Source organism: Podarcis cretensis, assembly GCF_951804945.1.
Source record: "Podarcis cretensis genome assembly, chromosome: 8".
Classification (NCBI taxonomy): Eukaryota; Metazoa; Chordata; class Lepidosauria; order Squamata; family Lacertidae; genus Podarcis; species Podarcis cretensis.
Window position 1 is genome coordinate 12,655,443 of NC_137177.1, and position 23,208 is coordinate 12,678,650.

A 23,208-nucleotide genomic window follows, 5' to 3' on the forward strand; every position below is an offset into this window, starting at 1 on the left:
CCAACCACCAACCCAACCCCCAGGGTAATGGGAGAGCTAGGTGCTGCTCCTTATATACTACACCCAAATGCTGACACACCTTAATCAGTACAACTCAGCAGCACCTGCTATGTTTCACAGCTGTAAAGCTGGGTCTCGTTATTTAGCTCTGGCCCTTGCTCTGGCCCCTTAAAGACATACACATCGGGTGGAACAATGATGAACCTTTACATTAAAAGAAACAATTCAACAGCAGCATCACAGATGCATATATTGGTGTAATATATAACGTTGCTATATAATTTACTGTCAGCTTAGATTCTTCACATTGTTTCTTCTAAGAAGAATGGGACTCCCAGATGTTGGTAATCACAATGAAGAGGGTGGGGAGAGTGACATTGGACTCATGTCCTCTTCCTTCACCATCCTCTTCTTCATATTATAAGTTAATTATTATAAGATGATGTACCAATGTTATTTAACTCTAAAGAGCTTAGATCGAACATATAAGAATGTACCAAAAAAATGTTGGAAATGTAAGAATTGCAAGGGGTCATTCTGTCACATGTGGTAGACCTGTAGGAAGGCTAAGGTATTTTGGGGCATGATATATAATGGGGGGGGGGGGGAATCAAACTGACTTTTCCACGAGTCCAGAACCCTTCTGGCAGGGGATATTGGTCAGCAAAATTCCAAACTCTGTTTATGTATCCAGCTGTATTCTTGTATGCAGGTACAGTGGCAAAGGATCTTTATGCTCAGAAGTGGAAAGTTGTGAGAATAACCTGAAAAGAAGAATGAATGGTGAAAGCCTTAGAATTGGATTTTAATATTCTGCTGGAAGCCACCCAGAGTGGCTGGGGAAACCTAGCCAGATGGGCGGAGTATAAATAATATATTTATTATTAAATTATTATTATTATTATATGCAGAGATGGCAAAGGTAAAAGAGGAGAGGCTGCTACAGCTGAGGCCCTTCCCCACATAATGCCACTTTCAAAAAAAATTCTGGCCATGTGTCCCTCTGATGCTGAGATAGTGGCACTGGTTGCCAGTTTTCTTCTAGGTCACATTCAAGGTGCTTATGTTTATTTCCACAGATACCTGAGCAATGTGAGCCCAAGGTGCCTCGAGGAGTATGCAATCCCTTATGCTACACCTCAAGCAGTGAGATCCTTTGATTGGGGCAATTCTTGTAGCTCCCTACACATCTGAGGTTTAGTTACAGATACAAAAGAATTTCAGAAATAGACTGGAAAGAGAAGCTGCTGAATTGCAACTTATTACCAAACTTAAAACCATGGAGAGACCTGGTCTGAACAAAGACATTGGATTCTTATCTCATTATACATGACAAAGCCATTTTTCACCTTCTCACCCCTTGCTTTTTCCTGTAAGACCTATTGCAGTCGTTAAGAGTCGTCAACAGGCTCATCACAGCTATCTGCCAATCACCCAATCCCACCACCCTTCTGAGTAATACCCCTCCCCACCTTCTCACTATATAGAAGGGTCTGGTGACTTCTGTTTCAGTGTATCTGAAGAAGTGTGCATGCCAAGAACTAACTTATACCAAGAACTAACTTAGTTGGTCTTTAAGGTGCTACTGGAAGGAATTTTTTTATTTTGTTTTATCTGAGGTTTAGTCAGCCTTCAATTCATAGGAAGCCTTTAGTGCAACAGGACAGAGGAAAGCTTTTATTCCTTTTTCATAACACTAGAATTTGTGGGCGGCCAATGGCAGTGAATGTTGGAAGATCTGAGAAAGATGGAAGAAAGTGCTGCTTGAAATAGCAGATAGTTAAACTCTGCAATTTGCTCTCAGGAAGTAAAGATGAGCAGCAACGTGGATGTGTTTGATTGAGGATTAGAAGAAAATAATGGAGGATAAGGCTAACAATGGCTACTAACCAAGTTGGCCATGTTCTTCCTCAAGTGTTGGAGAGAGTATTCCTGTGAATGTCAGTTGGTGGGAATCACAAGCGGGGGGACAGGATGGGACCACCTGGTGTTGCTGTCCAGTCCTGCTTTGGGGCTTTGCACAGGCATCTTGCTGGCCATTTCGACAACAGGGTTCTGGAACAGCTGGACTGGTTCAGCAGGCGGATGCAAGCAGTGCCAGTTGAAGCTTGTGGGAAATCTAACATTAGCACAAATCTTGATTGCCTCAAAGTGGAAAGGGATGCTTTGGTGGGGGTTACGGAGCATGGCTGCTGTGGTGAAATGGGATGCACTACCCCTGACAACAAGGGAGCCCAAAGTGGACACAATTAAATTTGACATGGAAGGCTGGCCAGGGATTTCAAACCTGAAAGCTAGCTCCCATCTCCAAGCACTATTATATCCCCCAACAAATGTTGCATTTGGATAAATGATACAACACACATTACTTGCCATATATATTTATTTTGGACATGATTCAATGACTTCATTTGCACATGAAAGTCAAATACAGCCTGTCTTTGAGGAGGAGCTTCTAGACTTCTGGAAAGAAAGCCTGGGTGTCCTCAGGCTGAGACCTCCCCTGCTTCAACTACTAGGCCTCCAATTTCCATAAATGGTGGGTTCTTCTGGGCAGTGGAGGTTTGCCTTCCCTCAGCTACAGCTCATTGGAATCCTCGTCCATTGCGTCAGTACACTCTAATTGAGTGATCTCATATGTCAGTGATTTAAGATAAGTCACCAGCAACTCCTGACCGTAGTCACACATACTAGCTGTTGCACAGCCTCGGAGAGCACCCGTCAGCGTGGTTTCCCCTGTTGGGAAAAAAAAGCACACACATATTTTTGAAATCCAAAACCCTCCCCCTCAAACAGAAGGGTGGGCAACTTTTTTCAGACCAAGAGCTGTTTTCCAGTCTGGGTGACCTTATGGGAGGTCCACTGGCCAATGGAAACATATGTAAAATTCACCTTTACATGGCAGGCTATTTTATACATACATTCAACCCGCCCCCGTCCTCCATCCAAGTAACCAAGACTTCAGCCTGGCCAAAGCATACAGGTAGGGTATGAAGTGGGGCTTGTGAGGGGTGTGGCCTAGGGAGAGGAGGTGTGGCTAAGGAGGATCCAAAGGGCCAGAGAGAGAGAGTCCTAGAGGAGTGCCTTTGGCTCCTGGGCCTGTGGGTCTCCATCCTGCCCCCTCCAATTTAAAGTGCAAATTTTAAGATGTATTTTTATTTAACAAAAACTATATACCGCTTGATTGCAGTAAAAACTGCTAGGGGTTTACAAGAAATATATACATTAGCAATAAAAGCAGTTAAAACCATTAAAACATTTAAAACTCAATCGAATGAACAGCAAAAGGGAATAGAGCATGTCCCTATTTGAATAGGCTTTTAAGGTGTTGCTGGGGAAAAAATGGAATAAACTGGTGCAGGGTTCCAGGCAAGAACTGCAGAAATCACTAGCCCTTCCCTGTATTCTCCTCCTCCTCCTCCCACCTCCCTGTCCACACATCCCTCCTCCTTGGGCTCTTGCCCATCCCAGACAGTCTGTGAGGGCAACGTGGGTCTCCTAATAACTTTCAGCACCCTTAATAAACAAAGTATCCTAGCGTCTTTTAGGGGAAGCCATGACTGCTCAAAGTAGCATGATACTTCCTCAAAGATGGGGCCCTAGTTGCACTCCATTATACAAGACTCACCAAACTGTGAGCGACCCGCAGCGTAGAAGCATTGATCCTCCTCATTTCTGCAGCTGACGGTCTTATTGCCTTCACACTCGTCTGAAGAGATGGAGAAGCAACTCGGGCACTTCAGCCCATTGAGCTCCCTCGTCTCATACTCAGGCACTGGAAAACAATCACCACACCAGCATTGCAATTAGTCAATGTATTTCTTTTGCAGATGCAAACCACAACTTGCTGTATGTGAGGGGTGGGAATCGTGCTTCCCCTTCCAAGATGGATGCGTACCACCTTCTACCACTTCTGCAAGTGGAGTGCTTCAGCCATGCTCCATTCATCCAGGACTACATTAAGGCATGGTGCAAGAGATTTCTAACTGGGGCCATATTCACAGCATACATTTCAAGCAAAGGGATACCACTTTAAGCAATTGGGCTTAGCACTGAGCAGCACTGGGGGCCATCCTGAGAGACAAAATGGCAGCTACAGACGCACACAAATGATGATAAAAGTCTACAAAATGGCCCTCTTCCCAAGAGCGGGAAAGAGAAAGAAAACTCTTAGTAGTTTTATCCTTAAAAATCACTTCTGGGAAAACATGTGCTTAGTTTTGGTAAAATAATGATTTCAGCTAAGAAAAAATGCCAGTTAATAAGAACTATTGTGTGGGGTTTGTTTGTTAATCCATAGCTCTGTGAGGGGAATCGGGGTTTCCCAATTAACTCTCAGCACCCTTAAGAAACTACCACTCCCAGAATTCTTGGTCCTAGTGTTGTTATAGTGTTTACAATAAAAACATACACCAGGGTGTTGAGAATACTAATGCGAACCACAAAATGGTGCCGCCTCCCAACAAGAAGGGAGGGCTGAGTGAAGATCTACATCAGGAACAAGGGAATGTGAACATCTACATCAGGAACAAGGGTGGGAGGAGACCAGAGTTCAAATCTGTACTTGAGCCACGAAACCTGCTGAGTGACCTGGGGCCAGACACTGCCCCTTAGCCTGACTTATTTCACATGGGTGTTTGAGGCTAAAATGGTGAGCAGGAGAGCCAAGAAATGCCACCTCAAGCTCTTTGGACAAAAGAGTAGGGATGTAAATATCAGAAGGTGCTGCAGGAGAGGGACTGTGAGTAACATCACACAAGGAATGTTTCTAGGACTAAGGTAAAACTGTGAAGCTCCCTTGTAATTTTTGCTCATGAATGCTGCATGTTGTTCAAGTAATCTTGTTATTGATACATGGTTTTTGGTTTAGTTCTATGTGCAGTTTTTTCTTTTACTATGTTATGTTATTAAATAATGCAGATATCCTCTTAGAAAGCACTGTTCTGTTGGTGAAGGCAGAAGCCCATGTTGCGGATGTTTGTAGAAGGCCTGGCCAATCCAGAGGTATCATACTGCCTTCTCACTTGCTGGATCATCACCTTGTTGTGGTGAGTGGGCTTCCACATTCCTATGACCCGTGTGAGCGAAGCCATCAGGAATCCTGTACTCCTAACAGGATCACCCAAGGCGGTAAGGTCAAAGGGAAGGAGCTAGACAAAGAATGATCCAAAAAGTCCTCAACAGCAGAACAGGTGGATGATAACAAGTGGTATGTTACAACAGCTGTGAAGGCAGATAAGGGCTGCAGCAGATAGGAATCTACCGGTTCATTGTGACTACTCATGCCATCGGAACAGAGCCCTACTGTTACTAATAATAAATAATAATAATAATAATAATAATAATAATAATTATTAATTATTTGTACCCCACCCACTCCTGAATGGATGACCGCTCCCAGTGGGGTCACCACCTAGCGGTTGTAAAACACAATTGAATTTTGGAACATGGAATATACAGACTTTGTCAGATAACACAGATAGTGAGCGCTCTGAATGCAGAACTGCCATCATTGCAAGAGAGCTGCAATGTTTTAACATCACTATTGCAGCGCTTCAAGAGACTCAAAGAGCAGGCGAGGGACAACTGAAGGAAGAAAAAGGAGACTACACTTTCTTCTGGAAAGGTCTATCTGAAGAAGAACTTCGGATACATGGAGTAGGTTTCGCTTCGGATACATGGAGTATGATCTTGTGAAGCTCCTGTCAGAAGTCCCTACTGGCATTAATGAGTGACTCTCAAACCTTTGAATAAAGCACACCAAAAACCAACAGGCTACTCTTATAAGCGCTTATGCACCAACACTGGATGCCGATGAAGACATTAAAGAAATTTTTTACTCTCAGCTGGATACCGTTCTATCAGAGATGCCTAAGGAAGATAAACTCATCCTCCTGGGTGATTTTAATGCAGGAGCTGGGCGAGATTTCAATCGGTGGCCTGGGACTATTGGGAAAGAAGGAATTGGCAACAGCAACCAGAACTGAATCTTACTTTTGACAATATGTGAAGCGCACAACCTTGTTACTACCAACACACTCTTTCGACAGAAAAATAAATTTAAAACTCCCTGGAGGCATCCTCGGTCAAACCACTGGCACCTCTTAGACCAGGGGTCAGCAACCTTTTTCAGCCATGGGCTGGTCCACCATCCCTCAGACCATTTGGTGGGCCAGACTAAATTTAAAAAAAAATATATGACCGAATTCCTATGCCCCACAAATAACCCACAGATGCATTTTAAATAAAGGCATACATTCTGCTCATGTCAAAACACCAGGCAGGCCATACAAATAACCCAGAGATGCATTTTAAATAAAAGGACACATTCTACTCATGCAAAAACACGCTGATTTCTGGACTGTCCACGGGCCGGATTGAGAAGGTGATTGGGCCACATCCGGCCATTGGTCCTTAGGTTGACTGCTGCTATCTTAGACTATGTTATTGTCTGTGCTAAAGATCACAGTGATCTGCTCCTTACCAGAGCTATGACGAGTGCCGACGACTGCTGGACAGATCACTGACTAATACGCTCCACAATGGCTATCAATATTATACCTTAACGTAGGCTTCAAGGAAGGAAAACAATGGCTATCAATATTATACCTTAACGTAGGCTTCAAGGAAGGAAAACAAGGCGCAAAATGAACACCCAAGGCCTTCAAGATCCCGTTAAGTGGGATTGCTTCCAAATGACTCTTAAGGGCCATCTGCTTTCAGAATTCCCTGATAACATCGAGGAACACTGGACCAAGCTAAAAACATCCATTATTGCAGCTTGTGAACAAAGTCACAAAGACCATCTATGGGCCAATAAATCATGGCATATTCCCCCTACGCTCAGCAGACGGGATCACACTTCTAAAAGATAAAGAAGCTATTACACCGCTTTAAAGAACATTACTGACATCTCCTTAACTGCAACTCCCACGTAGCTGCTGAGTTCCTCTCACAAATTCTGCAAAAACAAGTTAGAGATGGGCTTGCAGTATCTCCAAACCTGGGAGAGTTGTGTACAGCTATTAACCATATGAAAAACAAAAAAACAAGCAGACCTGAGGGGATAGCTGCCAAAGTCTTCAAAGTGGGTGAAATTGAACTTACACAACAACTTCACAAGCTCATCAAAAAAATCTGGGAGAGAGAAGAGATCCCAGCAGACTTTATGGATGCCAAAATTATCTTTTTTTTTTTTTTAAAAAAAAGGTGACAGAACTGATTGCAGAAACTATCGAGGCATCTCTCTATTAGTTGCAGGTGGTAAAATTCTTGCAAGGATCTTAGCAAACCATCTCTTACAATATCCGAGGTGACCCTTCCTGAATCCCAAAATGGTTTTTGGCCTTTTAGGGGGACAGTGGACATGATTTTCACCGCTCAACAGCTTCAAGAAAAATGCAGAGATCAGAACCAAACCCCTGTATGTGTCGTTTTTTGACCTAAGGCTTTCGACACTGTAAATCGTAATGGTCTGTCGACTGTCCTTCTGAGAATTGGCTGCCTAGATAAATTTGTAAACATCATCCGACTCCTCCATGATAATATGACAGCAACAATCGCAGATAACAATTGCTCTCAAAGTGAACCATTCACAGTGGAATCAGGGGTTAAACAGGGTTGTGTTATTGCCCCAACTCTATTCATTGTTTTCATTGCCATGATCCTACACTTTGTCAAAGGAAAACTTTCCACCAGAGTAGAAATAATATATTTAACAAATGGAAAGTTCTTCAATCTTAGCAGGCTGAAAGCAAAGAGTAAGGTTACAGTAACTTTCATCATAGAGCTTCAGTATGCTAATGACAACGTAGTGTGTGCACGCTCACAGGATGACCTCCAAACCATCCTAAATACCATCCCAGAGGCTTACGAAAACTTTGGCCTCTCACTCAACATCCAAAAAAACAAAGTACTGCACCAACAAGTACAAAATAACCCCTCTGCAGCTCCGCAAATCCAACTCAGTGGTGTAACGTTGGAAAATGTCAATCACTTCTCCTACCTAGGCAGTTATCTTTCCACAAGGGCTAACACTTATGCCAAAATCCAGCATCCCTGAGCTCTGCGAGTGCAGCTTTCTGTCGATTGAAGTGCAGAGTGTTTGAGGACTGGGACATTCACAGGGAAACCAAAATACTTGTTTACAAAGCTATTGTACTAACATCCTTACTGTATGCTTGTGAAACATGCACCACTTATAAACACCATTTCTAACTCCTCGAAAGATTTCATCAACGGTGTCTCTGAAATTTTTTACACATCACTTGGGAAGACACGCAAACTAATATCAGTGTACTGGAAGAAGCAAATATCACCAGTGTTGAAGCAATGATTCTTCAACATAATCTTCGTTGGACTGGTCATGTTATGCAGATGCCTGATGATCGTCTTCCAAAGTAACTACTCTATTCCGAACTTAAAAATGGAAAGCATAATGCTGGTGGTCAACAAAAGAGGGTTAAAGACTGTCTCAAGGCAAATCTTTAAAAATGAAGTATAAACACTGACAACTGGGAAACACTGACCTGCGAGTGCTTCAGTTGGAGAACAGCCTTTACCACAGGTGTCATGAGCTTTGAAGAGACTCAAACTCAGGATATAAGGGAGAAACGTGCTAAGAGGAAGGCATGGTTGGCAAATCCACACCATGATCAACTCCCACCCAGAAACCAATGTCCCCACTGTGGAAGGACGTGTGGTTCCAGAATTGGCCTCCACAGTCACTTACAGACTCATTGTTAAAACTGTGTTTATGAAAGACAATTTTACTTGGCTACGAGTGATCGCCAAAGAAGAAGAATCATACTGCCTTACCAGTCACACTGCCTGGTGTGCTGTTATTCCTATCTTCCTCTGCACCTGAGGGTCTCAGTATGCAATTCATGGTAGCTCACTAAGCCAGGCTCCAGCTCAGCGCAGCTTCCAGCTTTGGGGTTCTTGGTTCAAATCCCAACCCCAGCTTCTGTCTCTGGTTTGAAAAGGATGGTGATACAGGCCTTTTTAACTTTTTATTTTTTAGCTAATGGGGCCTCCCGCTGACGCCATGCTGCCAGAGTACGATTTCTGTTCTCATCCTGAAGCAAAGTTCTTAAACTGAAGCACTATTTCTGGGTTAGCGGAGTGTGTAACCTGAAGCGTATATAACCTGAAGTGTCAGTAACCCGAGGTCCCACTGTTAGTGTTCCTCTATAATATGTAATTAAGCATCACTGGAGTCCATTGCATCTAATAGATCTTTATTAGCATTTGCTTTAACCTGAAGATCTCAATTCCCTGAATGCAAATCTCAAAGAAATCAGTTCCCTCTCACACAAGAAGGACAGATACCTCCCCCGCTAAAAATATCTCTACAAATGCAAATACATCAAGGAAAGTGAGTTGGTCTAGGTTTGGGGGCTAGAACTCTGGGAAACAAATAAGCCAGTGAGGTGTAGTGGTTAGGGGGCTGGACAAGAATCTAGGAGACCAGGGTTCAAATTCCACTGTAGCCATGACACTTGCTGAGTGGCCTGGGGCCAGGAACCATCTCTCAGCGTAACCTATTTTACTGAATTTTTTTCAGCTAAAATGGTGAGCGGGAGCTCAAGCTTTTTGGAGGAAAGCATAGGAAATAAATACCAGAAGCTTCTACAGGAGAGGAACTGTGAGTAACATTATGGGAGGGGTGTTTCTAGGACTAAGGTAAAACTGTGACGCTTCTTTGTACAGTGGTGCCTCGCAAGACGAAAAGAATCCATTCCGCGAGTCTCTTCGTCTAGCGGTTTTTTCGTCTTGCGAAGCAAGCCCATTAGCGGCTTAGCGGATTAGCGCTATTAGCGGCTTTTAGCGGCTTTTAGCGGCTTAGCGGATAAGCGGTGTTATGTACTGGGTTGAATAGGATCCAAACTGCAGCAGTCTGATTGGCCCTAGAACAATAGGATCCAAAAGGCAGCAGCCTGATTGGTCCTAGAACAATAGGATTCAGAATGCAGCAGTCTGATTGGTCCTAGAACAATGCAGCAGTATGATTGGTTGGCAGGAACTACTCAATCATGCTCCAGATAGAAGTGAATCCACAACCTGATTGGCTTACAGTAGAATTCCGGAATTAGCCAATCATGTGCAGCCCATTGTGTAAATAATGTATATAAAGCAGATACCTTGAGGGGACTTTCATTCCTCCTCCTCACCACGATGAGCTGAATAAAGAGCATGAAATCACTTTGCGACTCTGAGTATATTTCACTGGCGACGAAGGTGGGATCCCGCTGAGCTGACTGCCACACACAGCACCGCAGCACCGCCACCTGCCACATCGCTGCCTCGCACCGTGTATCCAGGCTTCAGCTCCGGGACACAAGGAACTCAGAATGGCAACCAACAGCAGCTTTTCACCGTTCAACCCAGCATCTGGAGACTGGGAAGCATACGCCTCCCGTTTCACCTTCCTCCTAGAAGCCAAAGGGGTCACTGATGAAGAAGACGCCAAGGAGGGCAATATTCTTCAGCGTCTGCGGAGAGGAGACGTTTGAAATCGCCCGGGCTCTCCTTGCGCCTGAAGACGTCGCTACTGTTCCATACAAAACAATAATGGAACAGCTGAAGGGGCACTTTTCGCCGCAGCCCTCAGTGGTGGCTCGTCGAAATGCCTTCTACGCAAAGCGGCAAGCCCCTGGGGAAACCATAACTAGGTTTGTGACCTCTCTCCGCCAAGCCGCCCGGTTCTGCAACTTCTCAGAGCTGGAGAACATGCTTCGTGACCGCCTCGTCGGTGGCCTGAGGGATGAGAAGCTGCAACGACGCCTCTACGCTAAGAAGGACCTAACGTTCCAGGTCGCTCTGGAGGAGGCCCTGGCAACGGAAGCTGCCGAGAGGTCGACGCAAGAGGCACGGCCGAGCCAGCCATCCCAACCGAGGGTCCACCATGAAGACCTCACCGACGACTCAGGATCCAACAGGGAGGAGGTGCACCGAGTACAGCAGCGCACTCAAGCAGCCCACATACCACAGCTGCCTCGACGAGAAGGAGGGAACTGCGCAAGCTGCGGAGAAAGTCACGAGAGGAGGACCTGCCGTTTCCGCAACGCAGAGTGCAGGCAGTGCAGAAAATCGGGACACATCGCCCGGGTGTGTCGGGCTCGGCCCACCCAACGCCAGGCATCAGATGACCAATCCAAGAGCCCCAGGTCCCGGGGCCCAACGCACCAAGGCAACTCGACTGAGCTCACGGACTTCCAGGTATACCAGTTGCCCCACCCCAACGTAGAGAAAATTTATGTTGACGTACAGATAGAGGGGGCCCCATGCCGCATGGAGCTTGACACGGGTTCAACTCTATCCATAATCTCGGCAATGACCTTAAGGAAACTGTGTCCTACTGGGGGTCCCAAACTCAGGCCGGCCCCATTCACCCTCCGGGACTTCCAGAAACGTAAGGTCCCCACAATGGGGGTGGGGACCTTCAGGGTGCAATACCGAGGGCGGACACGGCAACTGGAATTGCTGGTGGTCAAGGGCCCCTACATTAGCTTACTGGGATTGGCATGGTTTGGACCACTGGGGCTAGCCGTCACCGGGGTGAACCACACTAGCTTACAAGTGGACGTGGACGCCATATGCAAGGAATTTCCGGGGGTTTTTGATGGGAAATTGGGACAGTATACGGGGCCCCCCATTGCCCTACAGCTTGACCCCGCAGTACGACCGGTCAGGCTCAAGGCCCGCCGGGTCCCGTTCGCCCTGAAACCCCGTATAGACGAGGAATTGGACCGGCTTGTGGAGCAAGGAGTGCTGGAGCCGGTGCCTAATGCCCCCTGAGAAACCCCAATTGTCACACCCGTCAAGCCTAATGGTTCGGTCCGCATCTGCGCAGACTACAAATGTACCATAAACAAGGCCCTTACGGCCCATGCATACCCAGTGCCAGTGGTCAGCCATGTTCTTGCCACCCTGGCTGGGTCGAAAATTTTTGGCAAGCTGGACTTGGCCCAAGCATATCAACAGCTGCCAGTAGATGAGGCCACAGCAGAGGCACAGACGATTGTGACGCACAGAGGAGCATTCAGGGTAAAGCGGCTGCAATTCGGTATCAGCGTGGCACCAGGCATATTCCAGAATCTAATGGACTCTCTACTTAAAGGGATTCCTGGCGTCACCCCCTTCTTCGATGATGTGTTGATTGCCGGGCCCACACCAGAGGAGTTTGAGGACCGCCTCCGCACCGTTCTGCACCGTTTCCAGATGGCGGGTCTCAAGGTGAAGCGGGAAAAATGTCTTCTAGGAGTGCCTCAGGTGGACTTTCTGGGATTTATGGTGGACGCAGAAGGGGTCCACCCGACTGGGGACAAGGTACGGGCCATTTGTGATGCCCCAGCGCCCAAGAACAAGACTGAACTTCAGGCCTTCTTGGGACTATTGAACTTTTACCATTCCTTCCTTTCCCACAAGGCGGCGGTAGCGGAGCCCCTACACAGACTCCTGGACAAGCGGGCCCCTTGGGTGTGGGGCCAGCGCCAGGAGGCCGCATTCCAGGCAGTCAAGGACTTGCTTGTCTCAAACTCGGTCTTGGCACACTTCGACGAGAGGCTGCCGGTGGTGCTAGCATGCGACGCCTCGCCCTATGGAATTGGCGCTGTCCTGGGACACCAACTCCCGGATGGAAGAGAGGTACCAGTGGCATACTTTTCCCAGACACTCAACGCAACCGAGCGGAACTACTCGCAAATCGACAAGGAGGGTCTGGCAATCGTGAAGGGAGTAAAAAAATTCCATGATTTCTTGTACGGGCGGCCCTTCACCGTGGTGACTGACCACAAGCCGTTGCTTGGCTTGTTTGCCCCTGAAAAGCAGACCCCCCAAGTGCTGTCTCCTCGCGTCCTCAGGTGGTCAATTTTCCTTGCCAGCTACCAGTATGCACTGATTCACCGTCCGGGGAAGGCGATGGGCCATGCGGACGCCCTCAGCAGGCTACCACTACCGGAAACAGGCCCCGACCCAGCACCTGCACAAGAGGTTATGAGCCTGGAGCTGCTTCCTGACCGCCCCATTCAGGCACAAGAAGTTGCACACCATTCCAAGAAAGATAGGGTCATCTCCCGGGTCCTGGACTGGGTGTGGAGGGGATGGCCCAGCAGCAGCCCCGGGCCAGAATTCGCCGGCTACACAACCCGCAAACATGAACTGTCAGCCCACAAGGGGTGCCTGTTATGGGGAAGCAGGGTCGTTGTTCCCCAGCCCCTCCGCAAAAGGGTCCTCACAGCCCTACACGAGACACACCCAGGAGTAGTAAGAATGAAGGCCCTTGCCAGGAGTTATGTGTGGTGGCCAGGGATCGACGGAGAGATAGAGGCCTGGGTCAAACACTGCCAGGCCTGCCAAGAATCCCGCCCAGATCCCCCAAGGGCCCCAGTCCAGTCCTGGGAGTCCGCCCGAGCACCATGGTCACGCCTGCATGTGGACTTCGCTGGCCCCTTTCAGGGGAAAACATTCTTCATAGTGGTGGACTCCTACACCAAATGGCTGGAAGTCGCACTGGTACCGTCCACTTCTACGTCCGCAGCCATCCGGGTACTACGCAGGCTGTTTGCAACCCACGGGCTCCCTGACACTCTCGTCTCAGACAACGGGACTGCATTTACGTCAGGAGAATTCCAAACCTTCACAATGCAGAACGCCATCCGCCACATCCGTTCGGCGCCATTCCACCCTGCCACCAATGGCCAAGCAGAACGCATGGTGCGGACCACCAAGGACACCCTTCGCCGTATGACACAAGGGGATTGGGAGTACCGCCTTGCCACATTCCTTCTAGCACAGCACAGCACCCCCAGCTCAACGACTGGCCGGAGCCCCGCTGAACTACTAATGGGTCGGCGCCTTGCAATCAGATTGGACCGCCTTCACCCCGATAGAGCTCAGGATGAGGCAGTGGTGGGGGAAGGCAAGAACCCCCGGACCTTCGAGGCTCAGGACCCAGTGTACGCAAAGAATTTTGGGGCAGGCCCAGCATGGGTACCCGCCACAGTCACCAGGGTCACTGGCCCCGTGTCGTATGAGGTGCTAACGGATGGGGGGCAATGCTGGCGCCGCCACTGCAACCAGATACGGCGACGATTCCCAGGAGAAAACCAGGAGGAGGAAAGGGCAGAGGAGTCCCAAGGGAACAGAGGGGCAGTGAGGCCCATAGAGCACGAGGGGCCAGCAGGAGAGGCAGAATCAGTAAATACAGAGAGGACCTGCGAGGCCGAAAGGACACTGGAACCAGAACCACGACTGAGTGAGCCAGTTGCGCCAGACCAAACAGCCCCATCACAGCCAGTATCCTTGGAACACGAGCCAGAACCTGAACCCCGGACCAGGGAACACCCCAGGCCGCAACGCACACGTAGGCCGCCGGCGTACCTCGAGGACTATGAATGCGACCTCCCGGGCAGGACTGGAACTTAGAGGGGAGGGGTGTTATGTACTGGGTTGAATAGGATCCAAACTGCAGCAGTCTGATTGGCCCTAGAACAATAGGATCCAAAAGGCAGCAGCCTGATTGGTCCTAGAACAATAGGATTCAGAATGCAGCAGTCTGATTGGTCCTAGAACAATGCAGCAGTATGATTGGTTGGCAGGAACTACTCAATCATGCTCCAGATAGAAGTGAATCCACAACCTGATTGGCTTACAGTAGAATTCCGGAATTAGCCAATCATGTGCAGCCCATTGTGTAAATAATGTATATAAAGCAGATACCTTGAGGGGACTTTCATTCCTCCTCCTCACCACGATGAGCTGAATAAAGAGCATGAAATCACTTTGCGACTCTGAGTATATTTCAAGCGGATAAGTGGCTTAGCGGCTTAGAAAAAGGGGAAAAAAGGGGGAAAAGTCGGAAAAAATCGCAAGACATTTTCGTCTTGGGAAGCAAGCCCATAGGGAAATTCGTCTTGCGAAGCACCTCCAAAACGGAAAACCCTTTTGTCTAGCGGGTTTTTTGTCTTGCGAGGCATTCATCTTGCGGGGCACCACTGTAATTTCTGCTAATAGATGCTGTATGTTGTTCAGGTAATCTTATTGTGATTTTTGGTTTTGTTCTATTAGTTCCCGCCACCCCCATACTATGGCTCCAATGCTTCCCTGCTCGTTCCCTCTGTCAATGGTTCCTCCCTGTCCCACCAGTCTGAATCAAGTTTGAAATCTTCTTTCCTAGTGTCACCCTCAGGCGCCTCCTGGAGTGACTGGCTGCCACCACTCCTCCTTGTCTAGCCAGTCCCAGACATCAGGATACTGCCCAAACTTGTTTGTCTTTCTTTGAGCTCTCTCATTACTTGAGTTTTGTGAGACCATATTTCCTGATGATGATACTTACCTTCAGGAGGTCCACTGTTGCACATATCTGTCTTGCAGCAGGACATCTTGCCTTGGATGTACATTGATGAGGTTACGGAGGCACTGGAATAGTCTGCATCACACAACTCTGTATCGATGCAGGACTTGAAAACCATATTTGACCCCAAAAGTGCTATAAAAGAAAGAATTGGAAAAGGAAATAACTAGACCTGGAGATAGGGCTGGCCCACCCATGAGGAAAGGATTGATGGTCATCTTATGTGGCGGGATCCAGAGGGGCAGGGGATCTGACCACCAAGAAAAGCATTGCCTGATGCTGCTGCCTTCGGTATGAGGGGCAGACCACGATGACAGCTTCACTCAGCAGTAAATCGGTGGTGGAAACCCCGCCTATCCTGAGTACTTCTGCCTCCAGCACCCAGCACACTGAGTCTCTCATACCGGCAGTCCATACTGTTTTTCGTGGCAGGGACCTTGGAGCTCCTTCCTTTTTCTTTTTTAATATAATGTTTAATAAAATTTCTTTTTTCCTTTATAACAACCAAATAAAATCTCTTCATCACATATATCTTTGCTCAAATTGAGCTCTGACTTCCTCCCATCCCCCTCCCTGACTTTCATATGCAATCACTTTTATCTTCACATCTCTAAATCACCCTACTTACCTTATCTCTATACTTAAAAGACAGGTATCAAATCATAACCTGTCCTTTTCAAACAGTTCATCTTGCTGGTTTCAGATTCACCCCGTCAGTCTCGCCGGCTCAGTGTATTCAATCATCTTTGTCTGGCATTCTTCCAAAGTTGGAAGTTCCTACTGCTTCCATTTCTGGGCTAAACGTATCCTTTCTGCCATGGTAGCATACATAAATATATTTATGTCTTTTTGGGGGGAATTTCTTCACCTATGATCGCTAATAAAAAAGCCTCTGTTTTTTTTTACTAAAAGTATTTTATATATCATGACCCAGCAGACTTTAATCTTAGGACACGTCCACCACATTTGAAAGAAATTCCCTTCCTTCTCCTTACATTTCCAACATACTTTATCTTGAGTTCTATACATTTTAGCAAATACCACCTCGGAGCTCCTTTCTGAGGCTCCCTCCGCCTTGCTGGTGTCTGTGCAGGCACACTGCCTCTTTCCTTGTGGTGTGGTCATTCACAAAGCGCAGGCTGCAAAGCCACCCTACTTGTGCCTTGCAGGGCTGCCTGCACTGCCTGACTGCCTTTGACTGGCAGAGTGGGCTCCGTCTTTTCTCCTGTGCTGAAAAAGTAAGCCAGGTGGCTGCCAAGGCTGTCTCTGGCCGGAGTCTGCACTCCACCCAGGCTCTTGCAGCTGGGGAGGGGGAGCCCCTGAGCCCCTGCCCCACTACTGGCTCATTTGGGGTTTCCGCAAAACTGCTTGGCTGAGGTGAGGGCAGCGGTGTGCTCTTAATCCAAGCAGTTTAAGGAGGGAGGGAGGGAGGGACAAGATGTATAAGCCTTGTCCATGCAGCTTTTTTCTCCCAGTGCAAGTATATGGGACAGACCACGATGGTGATTTCACTTAGCGATATATCTTTCATGAAAGTGCCACCCCTCCTGAGTCCCTCAGCCTCCAGCTCCAGGTCGCTGCTTGTTTTGTTTTTTTCCTCAGCGTGCTGGGTGCTGGAGGCAGAGGGACTCAGAATAGGCAGGGTTTTCCCCACCAATTTACTGCTGAGTGAAGCTGTCATCACGGTCTGCCCCTCATACCGGTCCTGGGGCGATATATCAATAAATCGCCCAGGCCTAAGCTTCAGTCACCCTTTCTTCCGGGTCTGCGGGGTGGGGAACATTTCATGGTTTGCCTCAGGTATCCAATTGTGTTGAGCAGGCCCTGCTTGGAGCAGAAAGAGATTTCTCCAGTTTTATCTATTTGTTGAATGTGAGTCAGGAATGGAGAACCTTTGGCTGTCCAGAGGTTTCTACCACCCTTCTCCTTATTGAGTGGGACCAGTTCAGGAGGTTTCATGGGAAGCAATTAATGAATGAAATAAGTTTTGTGGCTGCCAAGGTGGATGAGAGAGTGGATAAAAATCAATTTTAAAAAAATCAAAACAATCAGATTAAATTTAAATGAGAATTTTTTTATTTAAATCAGATTTTTTTTAATTTAAATTGGTTTTTTGGAGGATTCACCCCCCCAAAAAAAGATAGCTTTCTATTTAAGTTATATTATAGTCCAAAGACTATCTTCATCAAGAAATAAGGATTTGTTTTAAGCTTTTCATGTGTGCTATAACTCCCTCTAAGGTTTTTCTTAAAAAATCGCTTAATCACATCAGTTAATAAACATGGATACATATGCTATAATGTTATTGTTTTAGTTAAATAAATTATTTAAATTGCTATTAATGAAAGGATTGTTTTTTCTCCTTCCAATAAAATACAGCAGAAAAGAAGTCCAAATATAAACAGTTAATTTATTAAACCTCACAAAAATTTCATAATTATCTGTCAATGTTTTTCTAATAGTATAACCAAATCAGTAATTTTTGATATAACTTTAAAAACTACTCTGAAAATTTATTATTCCAAAAACGAAACCTTCATCTTGTTGTAAATATTAAGATTACACCAGCAAGAATGAGTCTTTATGTAAAAAAAAGTTTTAATTCAAGTTTTACTGACTAGTGATTTAAATTGTGATTTAAATCAAATCCACTCTGTAACTGGACCAATGAGAGTCGATGGTGGAGCTCACAAAGGGAGCATGTACCACAGGCAATTAGGAAGGGGCAATATGTCAGTATCAGTTTGTCTTGGTTTCTTATTTGAAGTTCATTTCTCCACATTTTCATATGTTTCCAACTCTCCCCCCCACCCCATCAACATTTAGTGTGAATGTTATCTTCACTCTTAGGCCCTATCTGCAGGGTCATACTGATTTAAGCAGTCATGGTTTCCCCCGTGGGGGTGGGGGGGAGGGCGGGGGGGATATTTGTTGACCATCTTGGCTCTGAATCCTGGCGGACTAGCTCTCTACCTTGCAGGTCATTTTTCACTTGGCCTGGGAGATGGGAACCACACAGACTGACTCCAACTACATAAGCTGAGGCTGCTGAACGGACACTTGGCCTGTTTTGTTGCTGTTACTTATATCCATCTTTTCTATCTTTATTTTTAGCTTTTCTTGTGAATTAGGTGACTGTTGATTGACTTGGTTTAGGTTCTTGTATGCACACTTTACCCTAGTATGTGCATTTGTCTACTGATTACATGGCTGGACAACTGAATTGCAAAAATGGGAGAAGGGCAGATTCTGAAGGATGGCTTTGTTTTGCTCTGCCAGTTGAGTAAACGCACCTTTAAATATGAACTGACTTGAATTTCTTCCTTGCTCCTACAGGCAATGAAGAGGCTAGAATACTACTTTATGAAAAGTCATGTTCCATGGCTTGTGGCTAAGATATGGCCTTCGAAAGTGAGTCAGGGGGTTTACGTTTTGGTGATCAAAGAGGTTGAAAGTTCTTCTCACTTACACAGTTTGCCAACTCCAAGGGCAGACATGCAGGACTGGTCACTGGACTCATCACACTCCTCAATGGTGGCATTTTTGCAATCTTTTCCTTCATTTAAACAAGACTCACATTTCAGAGTTGCCACTGCAAACAGGGGGAAAATGGGTTTAGAAAACTTTAGTAACTGTGTAGGAGGAATAGGTCTGTGTCAAGGTACATGAACACAACACTTTCTGCTACAAACGCCATCTTACGAGAGGCAGCAAAGGCTACCGACTTTGATAGCTTCAAAAGTGGACTGGATAAATTCATGTTTACCATCCTCTATTGATATATTTTTTCTGCAACATTGGAAGCACTATTTGAATACTAGTTTCTGGAAACTAGTATATATTCCTTCTGTAGTTCTTAAACTCTGTGAATAGGGGTGGGCCTTGCATAGACCAGAGAATGATTGTTGAAGATGACTCCTGCAGTCTGACGGAGAGGACCAGTAGGGAAGGTGTGAGGAAACCTTTAACCCTCCCAAAGTTGTTGTACTACAACTCCCATCAGCACCAGCAAACATGACAGACTCTGGTAAGCACATCTGGTACCCCTGGAACCTGACTCCACTCAGAGATTGGGGTGGTGTGTAACACCAGCCAACTAAAAGATTTCATGGGGGGGGGGGAGGATAATTCCACTCCGAAATATGAGAAGAATTGTGCCTATAGATTGTGTGCTATCCTATCATAAGTTTCTACAAATGTAAGCAACTTACTCTTTGCTTTAAATCAGGCATGGCCAAAGTCCATTTCAGGGGCCCACTGGTCAGTTTAATCCGGCCCCTGTGGCAGTTTATTTTCCAGGGGTAAAATCCTGAAAAAACCTCAACAACTTCAGTCCTTAAAAATGCTCAAAAACTTTGGTCGCCCCTTTGGTTGTCCCCCACAGCTTTTCTCTTCATCAAATCTGGCCCTCTTTGAAAAAAGTTTGGACACCACTGCTTTAAATTTAAGCTAGGACTCTGGTTTATTGAAGAGTGAACTACTGCCTCTTTTGCTCCCCCAATGTACTTGGGGATGTCACACCTCTGTATGCATTTGGTAAAATAAAGATTTAATATTGAGAACAATGTTTCAGGAAGAAGGGGCAGAATTTGAGTGGACGATGAGGCAAGCAAACAGGAAAGAAGTTCAAGAAACATACTCTTTGTTGTAGATGAAACCTAGGATTCTGGTTTATCCAAGAGTGGGCGACTGCCCCCATTGCTCCCCCAATGGACTTGGGGATACTGCACCTCTCAGTATGGATTTGGTTAAATAAAAACAAATATAAACATTGGGAAGAAACTATCTATGATTGAGAATCCCTTGTAGCTAGACCCCGAGATGGCTATCACCAGTGGAGGCTAAGGCCCGGAAAAGACTCAATATGGAGGCCTGCTGGCCGAAATATTGGGAAATAATAGAAAAAATTGGAGACAAATGGAGGTTGCAGAGCATGGAGAAATTAAAGAATAAGGTGCAAGATTGGTTACATTACGCTCAAATTCAAGAGGTTTTTATATTGGATAAAAAGATAGGATTCCAGGTGGAGAAGTCGAAATTAGAGACAGAACTGTTGGAACCAATGACTAAGGTACTTTCGAGAATGTATAGCTTGCTGCTTAAATGGAACACACAGGATGAGACTGTTAAATCAGCCATGATAAAATGGGCTCAGGATATTGGGTATAACATTATGTTTGAGGACTGGGAAAGGTTATGGACCACCGGAATAAAATTCATGGCATGTAATGCTTGAAGGAGAATATTATGAAAATGATATATAGGTGGTACATGACCCCAGTCAAGCTTGCAAAAATATATCACCTGTCTGATAATAAATGTTGGAAATGTAGAGAGGCTGAGGGGACATTCTTTCACCTCTGGTGGACATGCCCAAAAGTGAGGGTCTTCTGGGAAATGATCTATAATGAACTAAAAAAGGTATTTAAATATACCTTTGTTAAGAAACCGGAGGCCTTCCTCTTGGGCATTGTCGGCCAGAAAGTGTCAAAGAAGGACAGAAATTTCTTTATGTATGCGACAACAGCAGCAAGAATACTTATTGCAAAGTATTGGAAGACACAAGACTTGCCCACACTGGAAGAGTGGCAGACGCAATTGATGGATTATATGGAATTGGCTGAAATGACTGGCAGAATCCGAGACTTGGGAGAAGAAACAACAGAAGAGGACTGGAAGAAGTTTAAGGACTATTTACAAAAACAATATAAGTTGTATGAATGTTAAGTATCTGCACGATTTAGAAAATCTCAGTTCCAGCAAATAGATTTTGTAAAATAGAAAATTAAGTTATAAGTAAGAAAAGGTCGAAATTTAAGGCAACAATATGTTTAAATTTAAGGTATGAGTAAATGATAAAAATTATCTTAAATTTAGAAGTATAATATTTGGAAAGTACAAAATAAGGTATGAAACAAGGTAATAATTTGCTGATATTTTTAATATAAATAATGCAGGGTAAAGGAGATGTGAGGAAGTCCAGTTAGTTATATATATAAAAAAATTTTATTGAATGGTTGGTTTTTTTCTTTTTCTTTTCTTTTTTCTTTTTTATTTCTTTTTTTCTATATGGTTTTTTGGTGTATTTGTTTTGGCTTTTTTGTGTACTATTTTTTGGTGAAGGGATCTTGTATGAAAATTTAATAAAATATTAAAAAAAAGAGAGAATCCCTTGTAGCTTTTTTTTTTTTTGTAGGTTTATTGAAGAGTGAACTACTGCCCCTTTTGCTCCCCCAATGTACTTGGGGATGTCACACCTCTGTATGCATTTGGTAAAATAAAGATTTAATATTGAGAACAAAGTTTCAGGAAGAAGGGGCAGAATTTGAGTGGACGATGAGGTAAGCAAACAGGAAAGAAGTTCAAGAAACATACTCTTTGTTGTAGATGAAACCTAGGATTCTGGTTTATCCAAGAGTGGGCGACTGCCCCCATTGCTCCCCCAATGGACTTGGGGATACTGCAACTCTCAGTATGGATTTGGTTAAATAAAAACAAATATAAACATTGGGAAGAAACTATCTATGATTGAGGATCCCTTGTAGCTTGACCATATGCTTTATTCCACTCCCTTTCAAAGGAACCACAAGTCCTTGTTCCTTTCTTCTCCTGTTTTAATGGCTGACCCCCCACTTAGTTCCTTCCTGAAAATGATCAGCACAGCAGTTGTGGTTCTGCTCACCTGGATTCAGAAGGGTCAAGAGGAGGCAGGAGATCAGGAGTGTCTTCATCATTCTAGAGAGCTGAAGAGCCAGGAAGGCAATCGAGAACAGCACTGGGCTGAGCAAGGAACTGATGCATGAAGAGGCTTAGTTGAAGGAATTTATAGGAGATTACAAGAAGCACTTTGGCAGTACCCAGGAACAATGGGTTCAGGACGGTGTCCCAAATTTTTAGAAGTCTAATCATGCTATACTATAATTTAAAGCACAGATTTGAAAACCAATTAAATTTCTTCCCCCTTCCAATAACTCTAAGGACACGTCCCTCCTAATCTGTGCCAGCATCAATTTCACCATCCTGGATGTGGGGAAATGAGTCCCATCAGGTTACAGCACTGAAATTGGATTAGGTTTCTGGAAGCCAAGGCATTTTCTCTGACAGCATGAACTTTTTTGAAAGGGGGACAAATGTCTGTCCACAGTTTCCCTTGTGTTACAGTAATAAAATGCACACTAACCCGGATCCCTTCACTCCCATTAAATGCAGTTATATTTGGGGTAAATCAATCTCTCCCCCCTTCCAAGAGCTCCAATGACATTTCCCCCCTTTAACCTGTGCACCCACAATTTCACCACCCACGAAGTGAAGCCCCATCAGGTGACACCAGAATTCAAAGCTCTGCAGTGAATCTGGATTAGATTTCCAGAAGTCCAGGCAATTTTGCCAGATTTCTCGGATAGTCAGAATCATGAATTTATTTATTTTTGGTAAGGGGAGACAAGTGTCTGTCCAGTTTCCTTTGTTGTACAGTAATAAAATGCACAGTGACTCATGATCTAGATTTCCTCTGTCTCATTAAATTCCCTTTTTTTTTTTGGTACTGAATTGGTCCACTTGCTCTTTATAAATAAGTTGGTTAGAGTTAAGAGAGTCCCATGGACTGCAAAAAGATCAAATCTATCCATTCTGAAGAAATCAGCCCTGAGTGCTCACTGGAAGGACAGATCATGAAGCTGAGGCTCCAATACTTTGGCCACCTCATGAGAAGAGAAGGCTCCCTGGAAAATATTGAGGGCACAAGGAGAAGGGGACGACAGAAGACGAGATGGTTGGACAGTGTTCTCGAAGCTACCAGCATGAGTTTGACCAAACTGCAGGAGGCAGTGGAAGACAGGAGTGCCTGGGGTGCT

At 45.4% G+C, this 23,208-nt stretch overlaps 1 protein-coding gene across 1 annotated transcript; it reads right to left on the reverse strand.

The window, feature by feature from the left end:
- Positions 1-2,398: 2,398 nt before the first annotated feature.
- On the reverse strand, positions 2,399-22,196 carry LOC307221682 (phospholipase A2 inhibitor gamma subunit B-like). Its single transcript, XM_079986440.1, has 5 exons — positions 22,038-22,196; positions 18,825-18,947; positions 15,338-15,490; positions 3,629-3,775; positions 2,399-2,736 (listed from the first exon to the last, which is right to left on the reverse strand). The coding sequence occupies exons 1-5, from the start codon at positions 22,087-22,089 to the stop codon at positions 2,579-2,581; spliced, it is 633 nt and encodes a 210-aa protein (XP_079842566.1). The 5' UTR covers positions 22,090-22,196; the 3' UTR covers positions 2,399-2,578.
- Positions 22,197-23,208: the final 1,012 nt, after the last annotated feature.

Bases quoted from the DNA above. Each gene is read 5' to 3' on its own strand.
- LOC307221682 (XM_079986440.1), bottom strand. From the start codon at position 22,089: ATGATGAAGACACTCCTGATCTCCTGCCTCCTCTTGACCCTTCTGAAT. The intron at 18,948-22,037 runs GTGAGCAGAACC...CCCTGTTTGCAG, and splicing joins CTTGACCCTTCTGAATCCAG to TGGCAACTCTGAAATGTGAG. The intron at 2,737-3,628 runs GTGAGTCTTGTA...TTTTCCCAACAG, and splicing joins TGCGGGTCGCTCACAGTTTG to GGGAAACCACGCTGACGGGT.